Source organism: Magnolia sinica, chromosome 18 (assembly GCF_029962835.1).
Source record: "Magnolia sinica isolate HGM2019 chromosome 18, MsV1, whole genome shotgun sequence".
NCBI classification, from domain to species: domain Eukaryota; kingdom Viridiplantae; phylum Streptophyta; class Magnoliopsida; order Magnoliales; family Magnoliaceae; genus Magnolia; species Magnolia sinica.
The window spans coordinates 7,576,029-7,594,295 of record NC_080590.1 but is presented as its reverse complement, the minus strand read 5'-3'; the positions used below and the strand labels follow the sequence as shown (position 1 = coordinate 7,594,295).

The following is an 18,267-nucleotide window of genomic DNA, read 5'->3' as shown; positions in this document are numbered from 1 at the left end:
AGAAAGAACCAGTCAGTATTTACTTCACAGAGCACAGTTGCTCACCTGATTGGAGCTAGATTGATCTGAAGATGCCGTATGAGGGAAACAACTAACCCAACCAATGGATGGATTGTACTTCTCAGTTTCAAAGAATTCATCTGTTTCAAATCTATCAATATCAATTTCATTATCTTCAAGCTTGATATTGCCATCATCTTCCGACCTCGGCTTTTCAAAAGAAGCTTTGGCGTTGAGGCACACGTCAATCATGAAATCTGTATTGTTACAAACAGAAACCAAAGACCGTATATTTACGTATCTGTTACCATCTTTCACACTCACTACACTGGCAACAACATCATTGCCTAGCCTCCAGCAAGCTGCAGGTGCAGCATAGTTTAGCCTCACCGTAGTCCAGGGCCCTTCCCTAGAAGGACTAATCTGAATAAATCCAGATTTGCTGCCATCAGTAAAGTTACACTCGTCATTTTCAACCTCAGGCCTTGGTGAGTAGAGTACTGCACATCTTAATCTCCCATGGAAATTAATATCTTTAGCTCCTTGTGTGATCTGGTGCATGATTAGTATTGTTACTAATGATCAGAATTAGACTTTGCTACTGACTTATGATAATAGAAATTTAAAAGGTTCTTTCATAAGCATTCATTCCTCCAGAACAGAAAGCATTTAACCTACTCTTAATTGTAAGTGGATCCTTAGAAAATTGAAAGGATAACAATATGAATTAGGACATTCACCGTTGATTTTGCAGAGGAGAGTTCCATCCAGCGCAAGTGATGACTAGACTCAAATGAATTCAAACTTGGATGGAGCTCACTAGCTAGCTCCTTCAGAGGAGCAGAACAGAATCCTATAGGCTCACCTGCCAAAGCGAACTCTTTTGCTAATGATGTAGATATTTACAACTTCCAGGAGAAAATAAAGGTATTGAAAAGAGACATGTGGAGAACTAATTATGATATAACCAGAAGATACAAAAAACAGAAAGAGTACCTTTTCCTACGTCAGTCACGGTGATTTCCATCACGTAGTAATCCTGCAGATCAAATGACATGCAAAAGCTGTGATAAGATGCAGGGTTTCAAAAGACTAGGAATAACATAGAACCCAAAACATTCAACCTTGAAAACAGAACAGGAAAATAACTCTGCAGAACTTTCTGATAAATATGCAAGAAAATTCCAGGGCTTTTGAGAAAACAAGTAAAAATTTTACAAGAACATTAGCTAGAGAGCATCAGATGCTCCCATTAACCTCTAGAAATTCAATGCAAAAAAATAAAGCAAAATTTGATCTGAGCCAAGGCTATGATTGTGATGATGAAAGCAAAACCGTATTTTGAACTGAAAGTATAGTTGCATGGTATACAAATGCAACTTAAGTGAAACAGGAAACAAACAAAGATTTGGTACTTAGAGCAAAATGATTTTGGAGATCCTTTCCTTTCCGTGGTGTCCAAACAATAAGACTATTCTGATGGCAACACTCAGTTTTCAATGTTAATATGCAGGAAGAGGAATTCTAGAACTTTTTTATACCAAGCATAAAGATCAACTAACGCAGCTTATCTTGCATCAACAAGCCTCTCAAATCAACAACACAAGCAAGGGTGCATGCTGAATCCTTTGGAAGAAGGCCAAAAGATGGAAGGTTGAATCCTGGGTAGATATGGCAAGCAAGGTAGATATATGAGATGCACAGGACATGCACCTCAAATTGCGGGAGAGGAACAAAGCTATACTTAAGAAGGTCAAAAGGGAACATTGTGTGAGAACATGCATTTATAGAACTTGTTTCACATGAAGGGCATTGTAAAGTGTGCAAGATGGCTATCAATGCTGCAAGTTGTGAGAATGTACTTTCTCAGGAAATAATCAATGAAATTCAATAGAGGTGCGAGCTTCGAAAGGCATCATCCATAAAGAATCAGATACTTCAAGTAAGGTGATGAGACAACTATTTCATCATCATCTAAGCCTTATCCCAATTAACTGGGGTCGGCTATAGGAATCCTGTTTTGCATTTCCACTCTATCAAGGGCTAGACCTTCAGCTACACTAGGACAAACCAAGGTCATCAAGTCTTTTTTTTAATATGTCCATCCACGTCCTTTTGGGCCTTCCCCTTGCCCTTTTAGAACCTTCAACTTGTACCAGCTCACTCCTAACTAGCATCAGCGTAGTTCTTGGTCTCCGTTGCACATGACCAAACCATGTAAGTCTACTTTCCCTCATCTTATTACCTATTGGTGCTACTCCTAACTTCCCTTGAATGCATTTGTTTCTAATTTTGTCCTTCCTCATCTTGCCACTCATCCATCTCAACATCATGAGACAACTAGTTATTTATTTATTTATTGGGAACATAGAAAACAAGTTATTTATTTATTTATTGGGAACATAGACAACTGCCTGTGGGTGATTATTAAATTTATAAAACATATCATGGCAGTTTGTGGTGTGATGGGGAAAGCATGGATGTGTGCAACACTCTTGGGTCGGCTGTGGGATGTCAAATGAAAGCCATGCATGATCTAGGAGCAAGGTGTTCCATAACGGTAATGATGGCAGTAACGGCCACCACCGTTACGGTTATGATACAGGCCGTTATGGCTCCCGAAACGACCATTACAGCCCTTAAAAAAAAACTATTTCTGGATCATTACAAGTCCACTACGGTCAGTTACGGGGCCGTTACAGCTTTTTTTTTCTGTAACAACTGTTTTGGTCACATAGTGTGTAATAGTTACGACCGTTGCCATTATGTAACGACCGTTACGGCTATAACATAACCAATTTTGTATACCATGTCTCAAAAGATGGAATTAAGCTAGATATTCATCTAAAAAGTAACAAGGTCCACTCGTAGATTAGTTGAAGATAGTTTAGACATAAGAAGCCAGTTGAAGAGAAGCAACCACCACTGTGACATAGAACCGTGCCGTTTAGGAAATGTTAACCTCCATGAGAATTCTTCTTTTTGCCTTTTGAAAAAAGAACTTCAACATAAAAGAGAGAGCGCTCAAACCATTAGGTAGAGCCGATCTTAGGTGATCCTCATCACTCCTTCCATTAGAGAATCGGCCAGTCCATTGAAATCCCTTAGAACACTAGAAAGACAACATTCAAACAAGATACAAGATTCCTAATTTCCAAATTACTAAAGCTAATTTCCATGATCCCAAAACCTCCTAAGCAGCACATCTAATCACATTTTTAGAGTCTCCCTCAACAAGAAGTCACCTAAAAAGTGAGTTTGAGAAAATACTAAGCTGCGAGAGCAATGGCTTCATTTGAACCAACAACCCCACAATTCTAAATCAGAAGACTTTATTAAAAAAGTACAAAGAAAAGGAAAGGTAAGGAGTGAAGGGATATTGGCCCTCAAAACACATCATGCACGCAGGGAATCATCCTAATGAATGCTCACAATTTCCTCCATTCTGCACCCCTAAAGTTGGGGAACCATTAAAGCCCAAGATAGCATCATCCCCTTTTCCCTAAGGAACTCACGGTCTTCTTTCTGACTACTACTCCGATGCAGGCCCAGTTAGGCCCATCCAGGCGCACTGTAAGGGCCAGCCCATTCAAACAAGATCACATCAACATTGTATCATTGACGTGCTTGCATTGCTTGCATATAATGGTGTTTGTACAGTGTTAGTTAATCCTTCTAAACAGGTGTTGCTCCTTGGAGTTGCAGCTTCAGATTCCTTCTCTTGATTCCCATCTGTTTGTACTAGTTAACATTTTGAAGCAGCCACTTCTCCACTCACAACTGAATATGTCACTCTTCATCCAAATATAAGTGGTTTATGCAATTCAGAAATAGTCCACAGCCTTTTACAACATAATAAAGCAAAGGAATCAGAGAGAGCATAGAACTAATATTTCTTTTCTTTTTCTTGACAAGGTCATTGATGCATTCCAGCTTACTCTTTGAAAAGGTGGATACTAGTACTTAATCCACAGACCATCTCTTGCCAGTACTATTTTCCAAGAGATTGGTCAAGCTAGTCGGTTTTACAAGCCTGAAGATTTAAGCTCAATTCTATACATACCAGTGAATCGACTTTAAAGAAGAATATTTCGCTCCAGTTCACCAAGGCAAGCCCAGAAGATGTGGAGTGTTCCGAGGTGACACCACAAGTGCGTGCATTTTGTTGCTGCAGCAATGTTTCATTAGAAATGAATCGGTTTGGAAAAAGGCGGATCGATGTTGTGTATTGGTGAGTAGTCAATCCGTTAACATTGGGTAACTGCATGGTAAACAAACAGGTTTTCATTTGAACAAGCAACAACATGATCAAAGCAATCAGGATAGGACTTTGGAGATAATTGGCAAAACTAATAGCTTAAGCTCAATCATATGGCAAAAATAAGAAATCATTACAATAATGAAGCTCTACAAGAATTTGGTTACAGCATCAGTGAAGACATCCATATACAGACATCTTACAAGAATTTAACAAATAGATAAAAAGATACATTCTTCCTACCAAGATCATTTAATACACAATTTTGATTATTCACAAGTTCTACATTTCCTACACAAATACAAAGTCCGGGAGATGTCGTGAAGTATTGAATTGAACTTTAATTGAAAGAACTTCAGTAGGTATGAATTCTAGAAGACAAATCTCACCTCCAATTGTTAAAAATTGATATCCAAGCCTTAAATGCAGTCTGTGAGAGAACAGAAGGGCCTTCTACTTAAAACTAGAAATCACACAAAACAGATTCTCATTCTCGCCAGAGAAATACTTCACATTTTCATCAAATAATGAAATATATGAGCAGGTCCATATGTATGGCCAACCTTTATATGGACCTCAATACGATCTCAAAGATCCTTCTAGAATAAAGCCCATAATAGCATATGTTGCCAAATTTAATTTGAACTAACTTGTAAAAAGAGAAGGAAACAAATAAATGAAAACCTACCTCCCTCCCTCCCTCCCTCCTTCCCTCCCTCCTATATGTTTGCATAGTAACCCTAGAAATTCAATTCGGCTAGACTTGTGGACCCCAAAGTCTAAGTAATACACAATCTAGGCCATGCAATTGGAACTGTGCGTTACACAGTCCAATTAAAACCTTGATGTGGTCCAGGTCTTCAATCTGGATTCTTGATTTGGTCTGCATTTTCAATCAGCCTCAATTGGCCAGCAATGGGTCCATTCCTGGCCAGCCCTGTTTGGATTATCGGAGGGCCTGGATGCATCAACGGGAAACAGGAAAAACTGTGAGCAAAAGAAGGTGCTTTGAACCATGGAAATGGCAGATGCAACAGCAGTCAGCCCTGAAGCCATATCCAACATGAAACAATTCCAAACAAAGATGGGGAGAACATGCTACTTAGAAATTTTTATAAGCTGTACTCCTTTTCCACATTTACAGCCCTGAAGCCATATCTAACATGAAAAAAATCAGAACAAAGATGGGGAGAATACACTATTTAGAAAACTCTCAGCTGTACTCTTTTCCCACATTTTCCGTTGGGTAGGTTTAACGGGACCCAATTAGTTGGGATAAGGCTTAGATGATGATCATGATGATGATCTGTTGGGTAGGTTCAGTGTTTTAAATAGCGAATAGCATGTAGCGTAGCATTCACCCCTCTAAAGCCTGAGGCGTAAGCTACATAGCGTGTAGCGTAAGCTGCATGCTACTCCTAGATTTTTAATCAAGGCTGTGCTTGGTTGCTGCAATTTCATGATATTCACCAAATTAGACTAATTAATAATGAGATTAACAAAATTTCATGATATTTGGTGCAACCAAATGCAACCTAAAGTAATAGGAAAAGGTAATCAATAAGCATAAAGGTAAAGAACGAGCAACGAAACTGATTTAACAGTGTTACTTATATTATTTTTACTAAAAGCACTGAAAAGATTAACTATTTTTCATTGAAAATAGAAAAATGTAACAAATCATTGTAAACATTGTTTGATTTTAATGTAGTGAAAAATAACTTGTAATGTGAGCTACGTAGCGTGTATCAATGTTCGAAATATCGGTATCGCATTACATATTGCACCCTTGGGATATGGATACGTATCGGTTATCGCATGGAATATATCGGTGGTATCACATAATGTATCGTTGTTGTTGGAAACATGGTGGAACATTGGGAAATTGGTCGAATTTTTCAATGAAACTTCAGTGATTGTTAAAAAAGACATCAATACACTTATTAATCAAAACATTACAAAAAACAAGTGCACATAATAGGTTTTCTTTGTATGGGGTCCTAATCTATGCGTTGTCTAAATGAATTGATACAAGTATATTCAAAGTCTATTCATATAATTTATAAATGTAAGAAGACGTGTGGAAAGTGGAAACACACGCAATACATTCAAAAGCAAAAGAAGAATCACTAGATCAGGCTACATACATGTTTGATTTTATATTTGGACATAAAGATTGCAACCAATTTGCGAGAAATTGGGATTTTTTCTTTTTTAATTTTTCGCAACTCGGCCCATCTCCTCCAAATCTCGAAATTGAAGCTCGCAATCCATGTTTTCCATGCAAAACATGAAAAATCATGAATTTGTAACAATTTGTCATTGATTTAACACGATTACAGAACAAAAAAAATCGAAAATACTCACCAGATCGAAGATGTGGGATATATCATATATCCCAATAATTATGCGTTTTGTATTGCACAAGTGGGATACAAGATATATCGTAGCATATATCGGCCGATATCATCGATACTAAAAACACTGGCGTGTAGCACACAATGGGTAGCGTTCGATACTTAAAACACTGTCGTGTAGCGTTGTCTATGTAGTGTGTAGCGTAGTATATGTAACTTGTTGTGTATACAAATTATCATGTAGCATAGTCTATGTAGTGTCTAGCGTAGTATATGTAGCTTGTTTTGTATACAAATTATCATGTAGCATGATTAAACTATTTTCATAAGCTATGAGGTGTTGAGGCTAAGCTATGCTACGTAGTGTAAGCTACACACTACATAGTGTAGCTATTTAAAGCACTGGGTAGGTTTGAATTCCTTTCCAAGATTTCTTCAACCTTATCTCTTAGAAAAGTCAGAAAAAAGCTAGTGTCTCAAGATTGAGTACATAAGCAGATTAAGAGCTATAGATTAGTGATATAAGCTGTTAATGCGATGGTCCCTGAAGTGGATGGGGGGTTACTCAAAAAGCTTCAAGATCAATAGATGTTCACCCTTTGATTGGTGGCCCGTCACTTGATAGTTAAAGAGAAATACAATAACAATTCAACCTTGTTAGAGTAGATTAGGGTAATCTTACTAGATTAGGATATTTCCTATTTTGGTAAGATATGTATCTGTTAAGATTTTTTTTTTAAGGTAAAAATTTTACGGAAAAAAAAGCATAGAAAACAAGACACGACAACAAGCAAAAAGGGGAAAAAGTGAAAGAGGAGAGACCAGAAAAGAAACGCAAAAGAAAAATAAAAACCCAAAACGAAACAAAACTGTCCCAAGATAGTGAAACCCAAGGAAACTCAAAAAGAAACTTGAGAGAAAACTCCAGCTGTAGAAACAGAGAGATTTCTGAAACAACGGCTATTTCTTTCCATCCAAATCGCCCACAGAACAGCTAGAAATAAATCATCCACTTTCTTTTACCCATCGCCCCTCCTGGTTTAGCATGCCACCCACAAAGAAGATCATCCATAGACGAAGGCATGACCCAAGCTACCCCAGACAGTATAAGGACGCTCCACCAAATGTCGGAAGTGAAGGGACAATGGATGAAAAGGTGGTCCATTGTTTCTTTAGAGCAGTAGCACAGAAGACAGATGTTGGGGATGCACATTCCACCCTTTTTTTAAGATTGTCGGCCGTGAGAACTTTATTCAGTCCTTGACAAGAACATATCTTATGAGAGGAGATAGCGAATAGGGAAGGAAAAGATTCGGCCAGAATTTGGTTGTCACACCATAAATCGAGCCAAAATTTGATTATGAAGCCATTCCCCAGGGAAAAGGATATTCTATCAAAGACCATAGGGGCACTCCTGTCTACGTCTTTCCATATGAAAGAAGCTCCCTAGAGCGAAGAAGATTTAGTCCACCAGCCTTGGGGGGAAAGACGATATTTAGTAGAGATAATTTGGTGCCACAAACTATCATTTTCATTTCCAAATCTACAGGCCCACTTACTTAAGAGGGCTTCATTGACACGGGAGAGATCCCTGATGTTAGCTCTCCCTTCCCCATAAGGTAAACAAACCTCTTTCCAGTTTAATAAAGGGAAGTTCCTCCCCTCAAAACCACCTTGCCACATAAAATTCCTTCCCAACTTATCAATTCGAAGAATAACCGATTTGGAACACCAAAAGAGAGAAAAGCAATAAATAAGCAAATTCGAGAGAGAAGATTTTAATGAGATTGATTCTTCCTGTTAACGATAACACATACATCTTCCAAGAAGATAATTTGCTATCCATTCTTTCAATGATCTTATCCCAGAGGTACAACAGGGATTTACCAATGCGAAGAGGAAGACCCAAGTAAATAGTAGGCAGAGAACTCACCTTGCATCCAAGAAAATCAGCGAAAGACAGATAGACCTCCGGGGAACGTTGATACAAAAGAGTTGTTCAGGTTTTGCCAGATTTATCTTAAGACTTGAAATTACCTCGAACCACACAATAATCACTCCCAGATAAGATATCATTTTCTCATTTGCCTCACAAAATTAGTGTTTCAAATAGCGCCTGTAGCGTAGCGGTAGTGTACGCAACATAGCGTAGCCTGGCCGTAGCGCTACGTAGCATCCCAAATAGCATAAATCCCCTATAGCGTCGTAACGTACGCTATAGCTACGTAGCGCGTAGTGTCAGTAGCATAAGCAACTATGTATTTTTTTACTATTTTATTTTTTTCATGTTTTCTTTGTTTCTAATGTTGAGGAATGTGACATTTGTATTGTACTTGATACTTTTAACGTATGAAATTTTTATTTCTTTTCATAATTGCGACTTGTGGTTTCAATTAGACATTATTAATTAAAGTGGTTTGCTTAGAAAGTTGTTGATGTGATAATTATTTGATTTAGCTTATATATGTGGATTGGCTTTTGATAAATGATAACTAATAACTTTTTTGAACATGCTTATAATTGATCAAATGAATCATCCTTTAGGCATTTTTATATTTTTTTTTCCTTTTTTACACTATTTATTATATTTTTCCTATTTTTAAATTAAAAAATAGAAGTATTGTGTAGCTTACGCTACACACTATAAAGGGTTGAGCGCTACGCATCACGCTACCGCTATTTAAAACACTGCACAAAATATAAGAGTGTCATCAGCAAATTGATGATGAGAAATACGAATGTGAAAATTTTCGATGTTGAAGCCTTTGAAAAGACCTGAATCATGTCCCCTAGAGAATAAACCACTGAGAGCCTCAGTAATAATAACAAACAGAAAAGGGGACAAGGGATCTCCTTGTCGAAGCCCATGAGTAGACTTGAAGAATCTAAAGGGAGATCCATTAATTAGAACAAAAAATTTAGGAAAGAAAACACCGATTTTATTCTAACGCCATTTTTTGAGCATATACTCTAGGAAATCCTATTCCACGTGGTCGTATGCTTTCTCCAAGTCCAACTTGCACAGAACTCCCGGTTTCCTGATATGCGAATAAGAATCCAAGCATTCATTAGCTATAAGAACACTGTCCAAAATCTATCTTCCTTCAACAAAAGCAAACTACAAGGGGGAGATAACCTTTGGAACAATTCTAACAATAATCATCATAATTGAGAAAATCATAAAGGAAACATGCAATGGAGCGGGCCATCACTACAACCATGGAGTATGGAATTCAATTACTACTTAGGTTGGATCCGGCGAGGATGAGACCTCCCGATCTTGCATGGTCACACCCAATCGATCAATGAAGATCACTAGTCCGAAGAACCAAGAAGTTTCTCGGATTAGGGATTTGAGAATTTGGGGATTTAGGGTTTAGATCGGTTCTCAAGATTTTGATCGAAGAGGAATTAGCCAAAACAAAAAAATAGAAGAAAGAAAGTTATTACCTTGAGGAAGTTGGAGGGGCACAAGAAGAAATTAGAAGAAGAAGATCAAGGGGAGAGAAGAAGCACCATTAGAGAGAAGAGAGGAAGGAGGCAACCAAAGGGTTTGCTTTTCATTCATCAATAGTTGAAATTCGTGTTTAGGGCTTTACCCCACTTAAATAAGCACATAAAGACATAAAATTACTAAAATACCCCTAGGATAAGTAAATAAAGATATAAGATTACTAAAAGACCGCTAACTAAGTCAAAAACGTGCAAATAACATAAGTATGGGAAAGTTTGGGCGCTCGGTCCTCTTTCTCCAATCTTCCTTCACATGTGTCTTCCCTAAGTGGGGTCTTCTATATGTCCAATCACATGTGAAAGGTCTTCATCTCCTCAATATTCGCCTATCCACAAGGACGGCACTTGTGGTTGGTGCTTTCTTCGTTGGTACACCTTGAATGCACCGTGTCCGCATCAATTCCCTCGGGTGAGAAAAACTCGACTCCGACGAGTTGAAACTTTTGTAGCGCTCGAGTAGATCTGGATCAATACCTTGCAATGCGTCGCCCGACAGCCACGTAGATTCGGACGATGGTTTGTTCTTCCACTTGACAAGATACCTTTGGAAACCCCCATCTCTCGTGGATACTATCTCGTCATCCAAGATTTCCTCAATTGCTTCTTTATGGGTAATGGGTGGAGGAGGGGTGGAAGGGGTTGGGTAGCAACTCAGAAAAAGGCCATGAAAGGGATGATGTATCAACAATGGGAGTATGGGCACGGACTAGATCTTCCACATTAAAAGTTGGATTAATGCTCATTTCAGATGGAAGGTCAACCCGATACGCGTTGGACCCAACCTTTTGTAATATCTTGAATGGTCCAACACTACGCGCTTGTAATTTCTTTGCAGATCCTTGAGAGAATCGCTCTGGCCTTATTCGCACCATTACATAGTCTCCTTCTTGAAATTCTTGCACTCTACGATGAGAATCAGCTAAAACTTTATAATCATCATTGCTCTTATTTAACCGCTGTCTAATATGTGTATGCAAATCATGAATATGGCGTGCGAATGCATCGGCTGACTCAGAAGACCTTTGGGTAACAGACATAGGTAAGAGATCTATGGGCATTCTAGGTTTATAACCACTTACAATTTCAAAAGGACTCAACCTTGTAGATCTATTAACTGACCCATTATAAGCAAGTTCAGATTGGTAAAATTAGGTCCCAAGTCTTAACATGTTCACCCACTAGACAACGTAGAAGATTTCCAAGGCTACGGTTTACCACTTAATTTGACCATCTGTTTGTGGGTGGTAAGCAGTAGAAAATTGCAAATGAGTTCCCATAATGTGCCACAGTGTCTTCCAAAAATAGCTAGTAAATCGAACATCACGATCAGACACTATGGTTTTAGGTAACCCATGGAGACGCACCACACCATCAAAAAAAAGACGAGCAACATGAGACGCATCTGACGTCTTCGAACATGGGAGGAAATGCGCCATTTTAGAAAAACGGTCCACAACGACAAAAACGGAATCGTGCTTTTTTAGTCTTGGGAAGCCCGAGCACAAAGTCTATACTAATGTCTTGCCACGGAGCATGTGGCACTGGCAATGGCGTGTACAACCCAGTATTTTGCTTTCTTTGCTTTGCCAGCTGACATGTTCGACACTGCCCTAAAACTTTGGCTACGTCTCGCTTGAGGCTTGGCCAATAGAAACGATCTTCCACGAGGGCAATAGTCTTATCACGACCAAAATGGCCAGCTATCCCTCCTGAATGAACCTAGATGAGGAATTCACGAAGGGACATACGGGGAATACAAAGTCTGTCTCCCTTGAAAAGAAAGCCATCTTTAAGAACATATCCACCCATAATATGCTGGTCACAGAGAGCGACGTGTAAGTATCCCCAAAATCAGGACATATGGGGTATTCATCTTTCAGTTGCTCAAATCCGACTACCTCTACACTCAAGGAGTTGAGCAACGCCACTCTCTTACTAAGGGCATCCATTGGTTTGTTTTCAACCCCGGCCTTGTGTTTCAAAACAAACGAATATTCCTGAAGAAACGCTACCCACTTGGCATGCCTTGGGTTGAGTTTCTTCTGAGAATGCAAATATCTCAAAGCCTCATGGTCAGAAAACAAAACGAATTCTTGCGGTAGGAGGTAGTGTCGCCAATGTCTCAGGGATTGCACTACCGCATAAAATTCTTTGTCGTAAGTGGAGTATTTTTGTTTTACCTCATTCAGTTTCTCACTGAAATAGGCCATTGGGTGTCCTTCTTGACTCAACACCACCTATACCGACACCGGACGCATCGCACGCTATTACAAAGACTGTAGAAAAGTCAGGTAGTCGCATGACAGGAGCTTCCACCATCTTGCCCTTAATTTCTTTAAAAGCCTTGACGGCGGCTTTAGACCACACGAACTCTCCCTTTTTCATGCACTCAGTAATGGGAGCCATGATCGTGCTAAAACCCCTAATGAACCGACGATAAAAAGTTGCTAGGCCGTGAAAACTTCGCACCTCATGAATGTTCCTTGGTTCTGGCCACTCAACTATGGCCCTGACTTTTTCAGGGTCTGTGTGCATCCCTGGAGATGACACTATAGATCCTAAGAACACAACTTGGTTAGACATGAATGCACATTTCTTAAGATTAGCGTACAACTTTTCCTTCCTAAGGACACTACATGCAGACCTTCTTTAAATGTTCAAGGTGTGATTCCTTAGTGGTACTATAAATAAGAATATCGTCAAAGTACACCACTAGGAATTTTTCCATGAACGGCCTCAAAGCTTGGGTCATCACCCGCATGAAAGTACTGGGTGCGTTAGTCAAGCCGAAGGGCATGACCAACCACTCATACAACCCATCTTTCGTCTTAAACGCCGTCTTCCACTCATCTCCTGGGCGTATACGAATTTGGTGATATCCACTCTTGAGGTCTATCTTAGAGAATATAGTGGACCTGGCCATCATGTCAAGCATATCATCAAGTCTAGGTATAGGGAACCTATACTTGACAGTAATTTTGTTTATGGCACGGCTATCCACACACATGCGCCACGTGCCGTCTTTCTTTGGCGTCAACAATGCAGGCACGGCACACGGGCTCATACTCTCTTGGATGAAACCCTTTTGCAGAAGCTCATCAATTTGCTTCTTCAACTCTGCATGCGCTGCAGGGTTCATCCTGTAGTGAGGAAGGTTCGGTAAAGTAGACCCTGGGACAAGATCAATGGCATGTTGTATGTCCCTCATAGGTGGCAACTCATTCGGTAAGTCTTCAGGAAATACATCATTGTATTCCTTCAGGACCGAGGTCACCTCACGGGGGAACTCTGATGGAACCTCAGGTGTAATTTCTCTAGCCACAAGGGCATACACCATAGAATCCTCCTTAGCCTCTTTTTCAAAATATCTTGCGCTGATTAGATGTAAAGACTTAAGATTGGATTTTCACATTTCTATATGCTCACTTTCCTTCTCATCCTTCTTCTTACCTAGTGTATTCTAAGGTGGCATGTTATTATGTTTTATTTTTTTTCCATTATACTTAATATTACACTCATTCGAACTGCCAATTATCGTGACATCATTATCGAATAGCCACGGTCTACCTAGGATAACATGCCCCACATCCATAGGTAAAACATCACACCACAGGGACTCTTTGTATGACCCAAACTCGATGGGGACTAGACATTGCTGGGTGACAGGTAGGGATGTCTTGTCAACCCAAGAAACTTTATACGGGTCTGGATGAGGTGTGGATTTCAGTTTTAAGCGATCTAAGGTGCTAGTGGAAATCACATTCTGACAACTTCCACTGTCTACTATCACCTTACAATTCTTTTCACCACACTTGGCAATAGTGTAGAAGATAGTGCTTCGACGCCAGTCAGCACTACTTCTAGACTGAGCTAACACACGCCTGACTACTGCAAGCGTTGCTTCTCCATCCACTTCTTCATCAGTAAGTCCTCCTTCAGGGTGATACTCTTCAACTTCATAATCACCCTAGTCATCTCCACCCTCGTGGGATTCGCCTATAACTAAGGCTCTCCCACGGTTCTTCGTAGGACACTGATTAGACATGTGGCCAAGGTTGCCACACTCATAGCACCTCACTTGGCTCATGTTACTAGGACCGGCACCAAGAACCCCTTTGCCCTTGTCCTCCCTAAGCCTAGGCGGAATGGTCGCCTGTGCCCTAGGTTGATTACCAATATTAGGTCTAGTTCCTTGGGAACTAGATCTAGTATTGGAGTCTCGGGACTCAAAACGACGAACGACAGGAGCCTTCAGAGATCTTGCTCTAACTCCTGCACGACTTGATATGCTTCATCTAAGTCCGTTAAGGGCCGAGTGATAAGCTCGCGAAGATCCGCACAAAGGCCCGTCTTAAAACGCGAGAGCGTTACTAGAGGGTCTTCTCGGATATCACATCGCATCACATACTCTTCAAATTTAGCGATGTAGTCAGCGGCAGACATTGACCCTTGGCGTAAGGATTGCCATTGGTCAAGGAGCTTCTGACGGTATGAGAGAGGAAGGTACTTCTCCTTCAACTTCTCTTTCATCTCATACCAATGTGTGATAGGGGCTCTACCAACTCTCTCTACCCTACGCTCGGTGTTGGTCCAAAAGAGCTTGGCTTGACCCACAAGCTTCATCTTAGCAAACCGCATTTGACGGTTTTCTGACATGCCATACCACTCAAAATAGTGGTCCATGTCAGCAACCCAGTCAAAGAATGCCTTGGGATCCAAGTGCCCATCAAAACTCAGGGCCTCAACTCTCATACTCTTCATCGCATGCTCATCTGGATCATAGCAGTCTTGATGACCACATGTGGTTCGTGCCTCTCGCACCACACCACGACCGTTACCACGATCTCTATCCTCACTACCACCACGTGTGGCGCACGTTCTTCAATGATTCCTTCCACTTGGGAGTGCGCATCTTCCCCTACGGCGGGGTTTTCCTTTTGGGACGCCTCTAGTTGCTCCACCTTAGTCATGGTGGTGGTAATTTGGTTCTCAAGGCGGGCAAACTCACGCCTTTGACTCGCTTCTAGGGCGGTTATCTTTTGTATCAATTGAGCAAGTTGCTCAGATAATTGCTCGTTATTCATGGTAGGTTGAAGTCCGAAACCTCTACCTCTTCTCGTGGGCATACAATGAAGACTTGAACCAAACTCTACCTAACTAGACTACTAGGTGTTATGACTTTCAAGATGAATGCGATGAATGCAAAACTACTATGAACTGACACAATTAAGTTGAAACAGGAAACAACTCAAATCTGAAAATTTTCCAGATTAGAAACTTTCTAAAATTGGAAAGTTTCGAAAATTGAAAACTTTCTAAACTTGAAACTTTCCCAAGTTAAACCTAAAAATCAAAACCCTAATTTGATAACTCGATCTAGACAAAAACCATGCAAGCCTAGGCTTTGATACCAAATTTGACGCAGAACAGCCCTAATTATGATGCATGCTCATGGAGATAATTAAACAGTGGAAATAAAAGGAATAAATGATCTAAAATTCTAACAATAATCATCATAACTCTGAGAAAATCATAAAGGAAACATGCAATGGAGCGGGCCATCACTACAACCATGCAGTATGGAAAACAATTACAAATAAGGATGGAACCGGCGAGGCATGACACCTCAAGATCTTGCATGGTCACACCCAATCGATCAATGAAGATCACTAGTCCGAAGAACCAAGAAGTTTCTCGGATTAGGGATTTGAGAATTTGGGGATTTAGGGTTTAGATCGGTTCTCAAGATTTTGATCGAAGAGGAATTAGCCAAAACAAAAAAATAGAAGAAAGAAAGTTATTACCTTGAGGAAGTTGGAGGGGCACAAGAAGAAATTAGAAGAAGAAGATCAAGGGGAGAGAAGAAGCACCATTAGAGAGAAGAGAGGAAGGAGGCAACCAAAGGGTTTGCTTTTCATTCATCAATAGTTGAAATTCGTGTTTAGGGCTTTACCCCACTTAAATAAGCACATAAAGACATAAAATTACTAAAATACCCCTAGGATAAGCAAATAAAGATATAAGATTACTAAAAGACCGCTAACTAAGTCAAAAAACGTGCAAATAACATAAGTATGGGAAAGTTTGGGCGCTCGGTCCTCTTTCTCCAATCTTCCTTCACATGTGTCTTCCCTAAGTGGGGTCTTCTATATGTCCAATCACATGTGAAAGGTCTTCATATCCTCAATATTCGCCTATCCACAAGGACGGCACTTGTGGTTGGCGCTTTCTTCGTTGGTACACCTTGAATGCACTTGTGTCCGCATCACATTAGCTATAAGAACACTGTCCAAAATCTATCTTCCTTCAACAAAAGCAAACTACAAGGGGGAGATAACCTTTGGAACAATGAGCCTTAACATTTGGCTTAAAATCTTAAAAAGAATTTTATAGGGGCTACCTTTTTATTTATTTTTTTATTTTTTTATTTTTTTTAACACATGCCCCATGCACACCGTAGTGAGATTTCACAACCTATGGGTATCGAACCCAAGACCTCGTGTTGAAACTCCTTAGAGTTTACCACCGAGGTAAGGACCCGAAGCCTTTATAGTGGCTACCTATCAGACTAATAGGGCGGAAATCCTTAGCATTGATGGGCCCCTCCACTTTAAGGATTAGGGCTAGGAAAGTGCAGACTAACTCCGTGGCCAAACGATTTCCATCAAAGGATTAGTTAATAAATTTAAACAGGTCCTTAATCAGGTCCCAGCAAACATGGAAAAAAGCAATTGGAAAGCCATCCGAACCAAACGCTTTATCCCTCCCTAATCCCCAAACAGCCTCCTTAACTTCATCCATATCAATATCTCTCTCAAGAAACACCACATCTCCCTCAGAAATGGATCGAAACGAAAGATTTTCAATCCTAGGGCGCAAGATTTTATTAAAACTTAGCAAATTAAAGTAGAAATCCACTAAAGCCGAGGAAATGAAATTTTTATCAGTGACAATTGTACTCATGATGAGGACATCACGCGCACACACGCACTCACGCCGCCCCCCCTACGCACGTATGCCAAAAGGAGGGCCCCACCATCGATCTGGATCGATGATGACGTCCAAGGAGGACCTCCTAGCTAAAAGACGAAGTTTTTATGCAAAAGAGTGGGCCCGTTAGTCAAGAAAAGCCCATCATGGGATCTCATGATCGTGGCCCACTAGTCAGATTGATTTCATATTTTAGGTTTTGCTTATTAATGTTATTTAGAACATCATGGACGCTTTAAATTTCTTTGATTAGTTTTTATTTTGGTTTACTTCATCGCCAAGTAATAGGTTGTGCACATGGCGCAAGTTTTGAGGTATAGGGTTTTCTTATAAATAAGCACCCCTTGTAGCTTTTTTTTAATTGATTGAAGATTAATAAAAATTCTGTGTTTTCCTACTCTCTGAGTTGTGAAGCCTAACTGGGTGCAAAGCCCTCCCTTCATCGAAGGGTTAACTACCGTGGTGCGAAGCCACATCCATCCCGATTCACCCCCATCAATCGCCATCTCTACTACCCACCTTCTACCATCTCTTCTTCTCATCTCACCTCATCATCTACACTTCGAATCAATCATCTATTGCAACAATTCTCCTCCCCACAGCAGAATTTCAGAATCTGGCCCTACAGGAGGGCTGAAACTTCGGCGGAGCACCACGCATAAACTGTACATCGGATCGAGCTGCGATTTGAGGGTTTTGGAGTCCATCCCTAGCTGACCAGGGCCAAGGTGGCCTTTTTCTGAATAGTGGGCCTCACACACGTGCGGTCGAGATCACACGCATGTGCGTCTAGGCCATTGTTGTTGTCCACGCGTGCGGTACTTCTCTGATTCGTCTCTCTCCTCTCTTGCACTCCGCTTTCACCCAAAATCCCTAAACCTAACCCTAAATTACTCAAATCTTCAATTTTATGCCCCTTTTCTCACCCTAGGATTCCTTGATTTGAAATTGGTGAATCCCTTGGATTAGGGACTGATTACTATGCATGTGTGGATGATTATTTCTTATTTTTTAGTATCGTTTGGTTCATAATTTTTATTGATCCAGCCCTATCATGTGTAGGCCTGGACCCGCATAGATTCCCCTTAATTGAATGTTTGGACTTTCATGTGGGATATGGAATTTGTATAATTGTTTCTGAACTAATGT

General features: G+C 40.2%; 1 protein-coding gene across 5 annotated transcripts in view; it reads right to left on the bottom strand.

The window, feature by feature from the left end:
- LOC131232245 (uncharacterized) overlaps window positions 1–18,267 on the bottom strand; it is a 142,531-nt gene that overhangs the window by 36,158 nt on the left and 88,106 nt on the right. For all 5 annotated transcript variants that reach the window (XM_058228453.1, XM_058228452.1, XM_058228454.1 and 2 more), the window contains 4 exons: window positions 4,064–4,261; window positions 997–1,039; window positions 741–865; window positions 46–552 (listed from right to left, as the gene is read on the bottom strand). In XM_058228453.1, coding sequence (XP_058084436.1) covers window positions 46–552; window positions 741–865; window positions 997–1,039; window positions 4,064–4,261 — 873 coding nt within the window. The remainder of the gene's footprint in view (window positions 1–45; window positions 553–740; window positions 866–996; window positions 1,040–4,063; window positions 4,262–18,267) is intronic.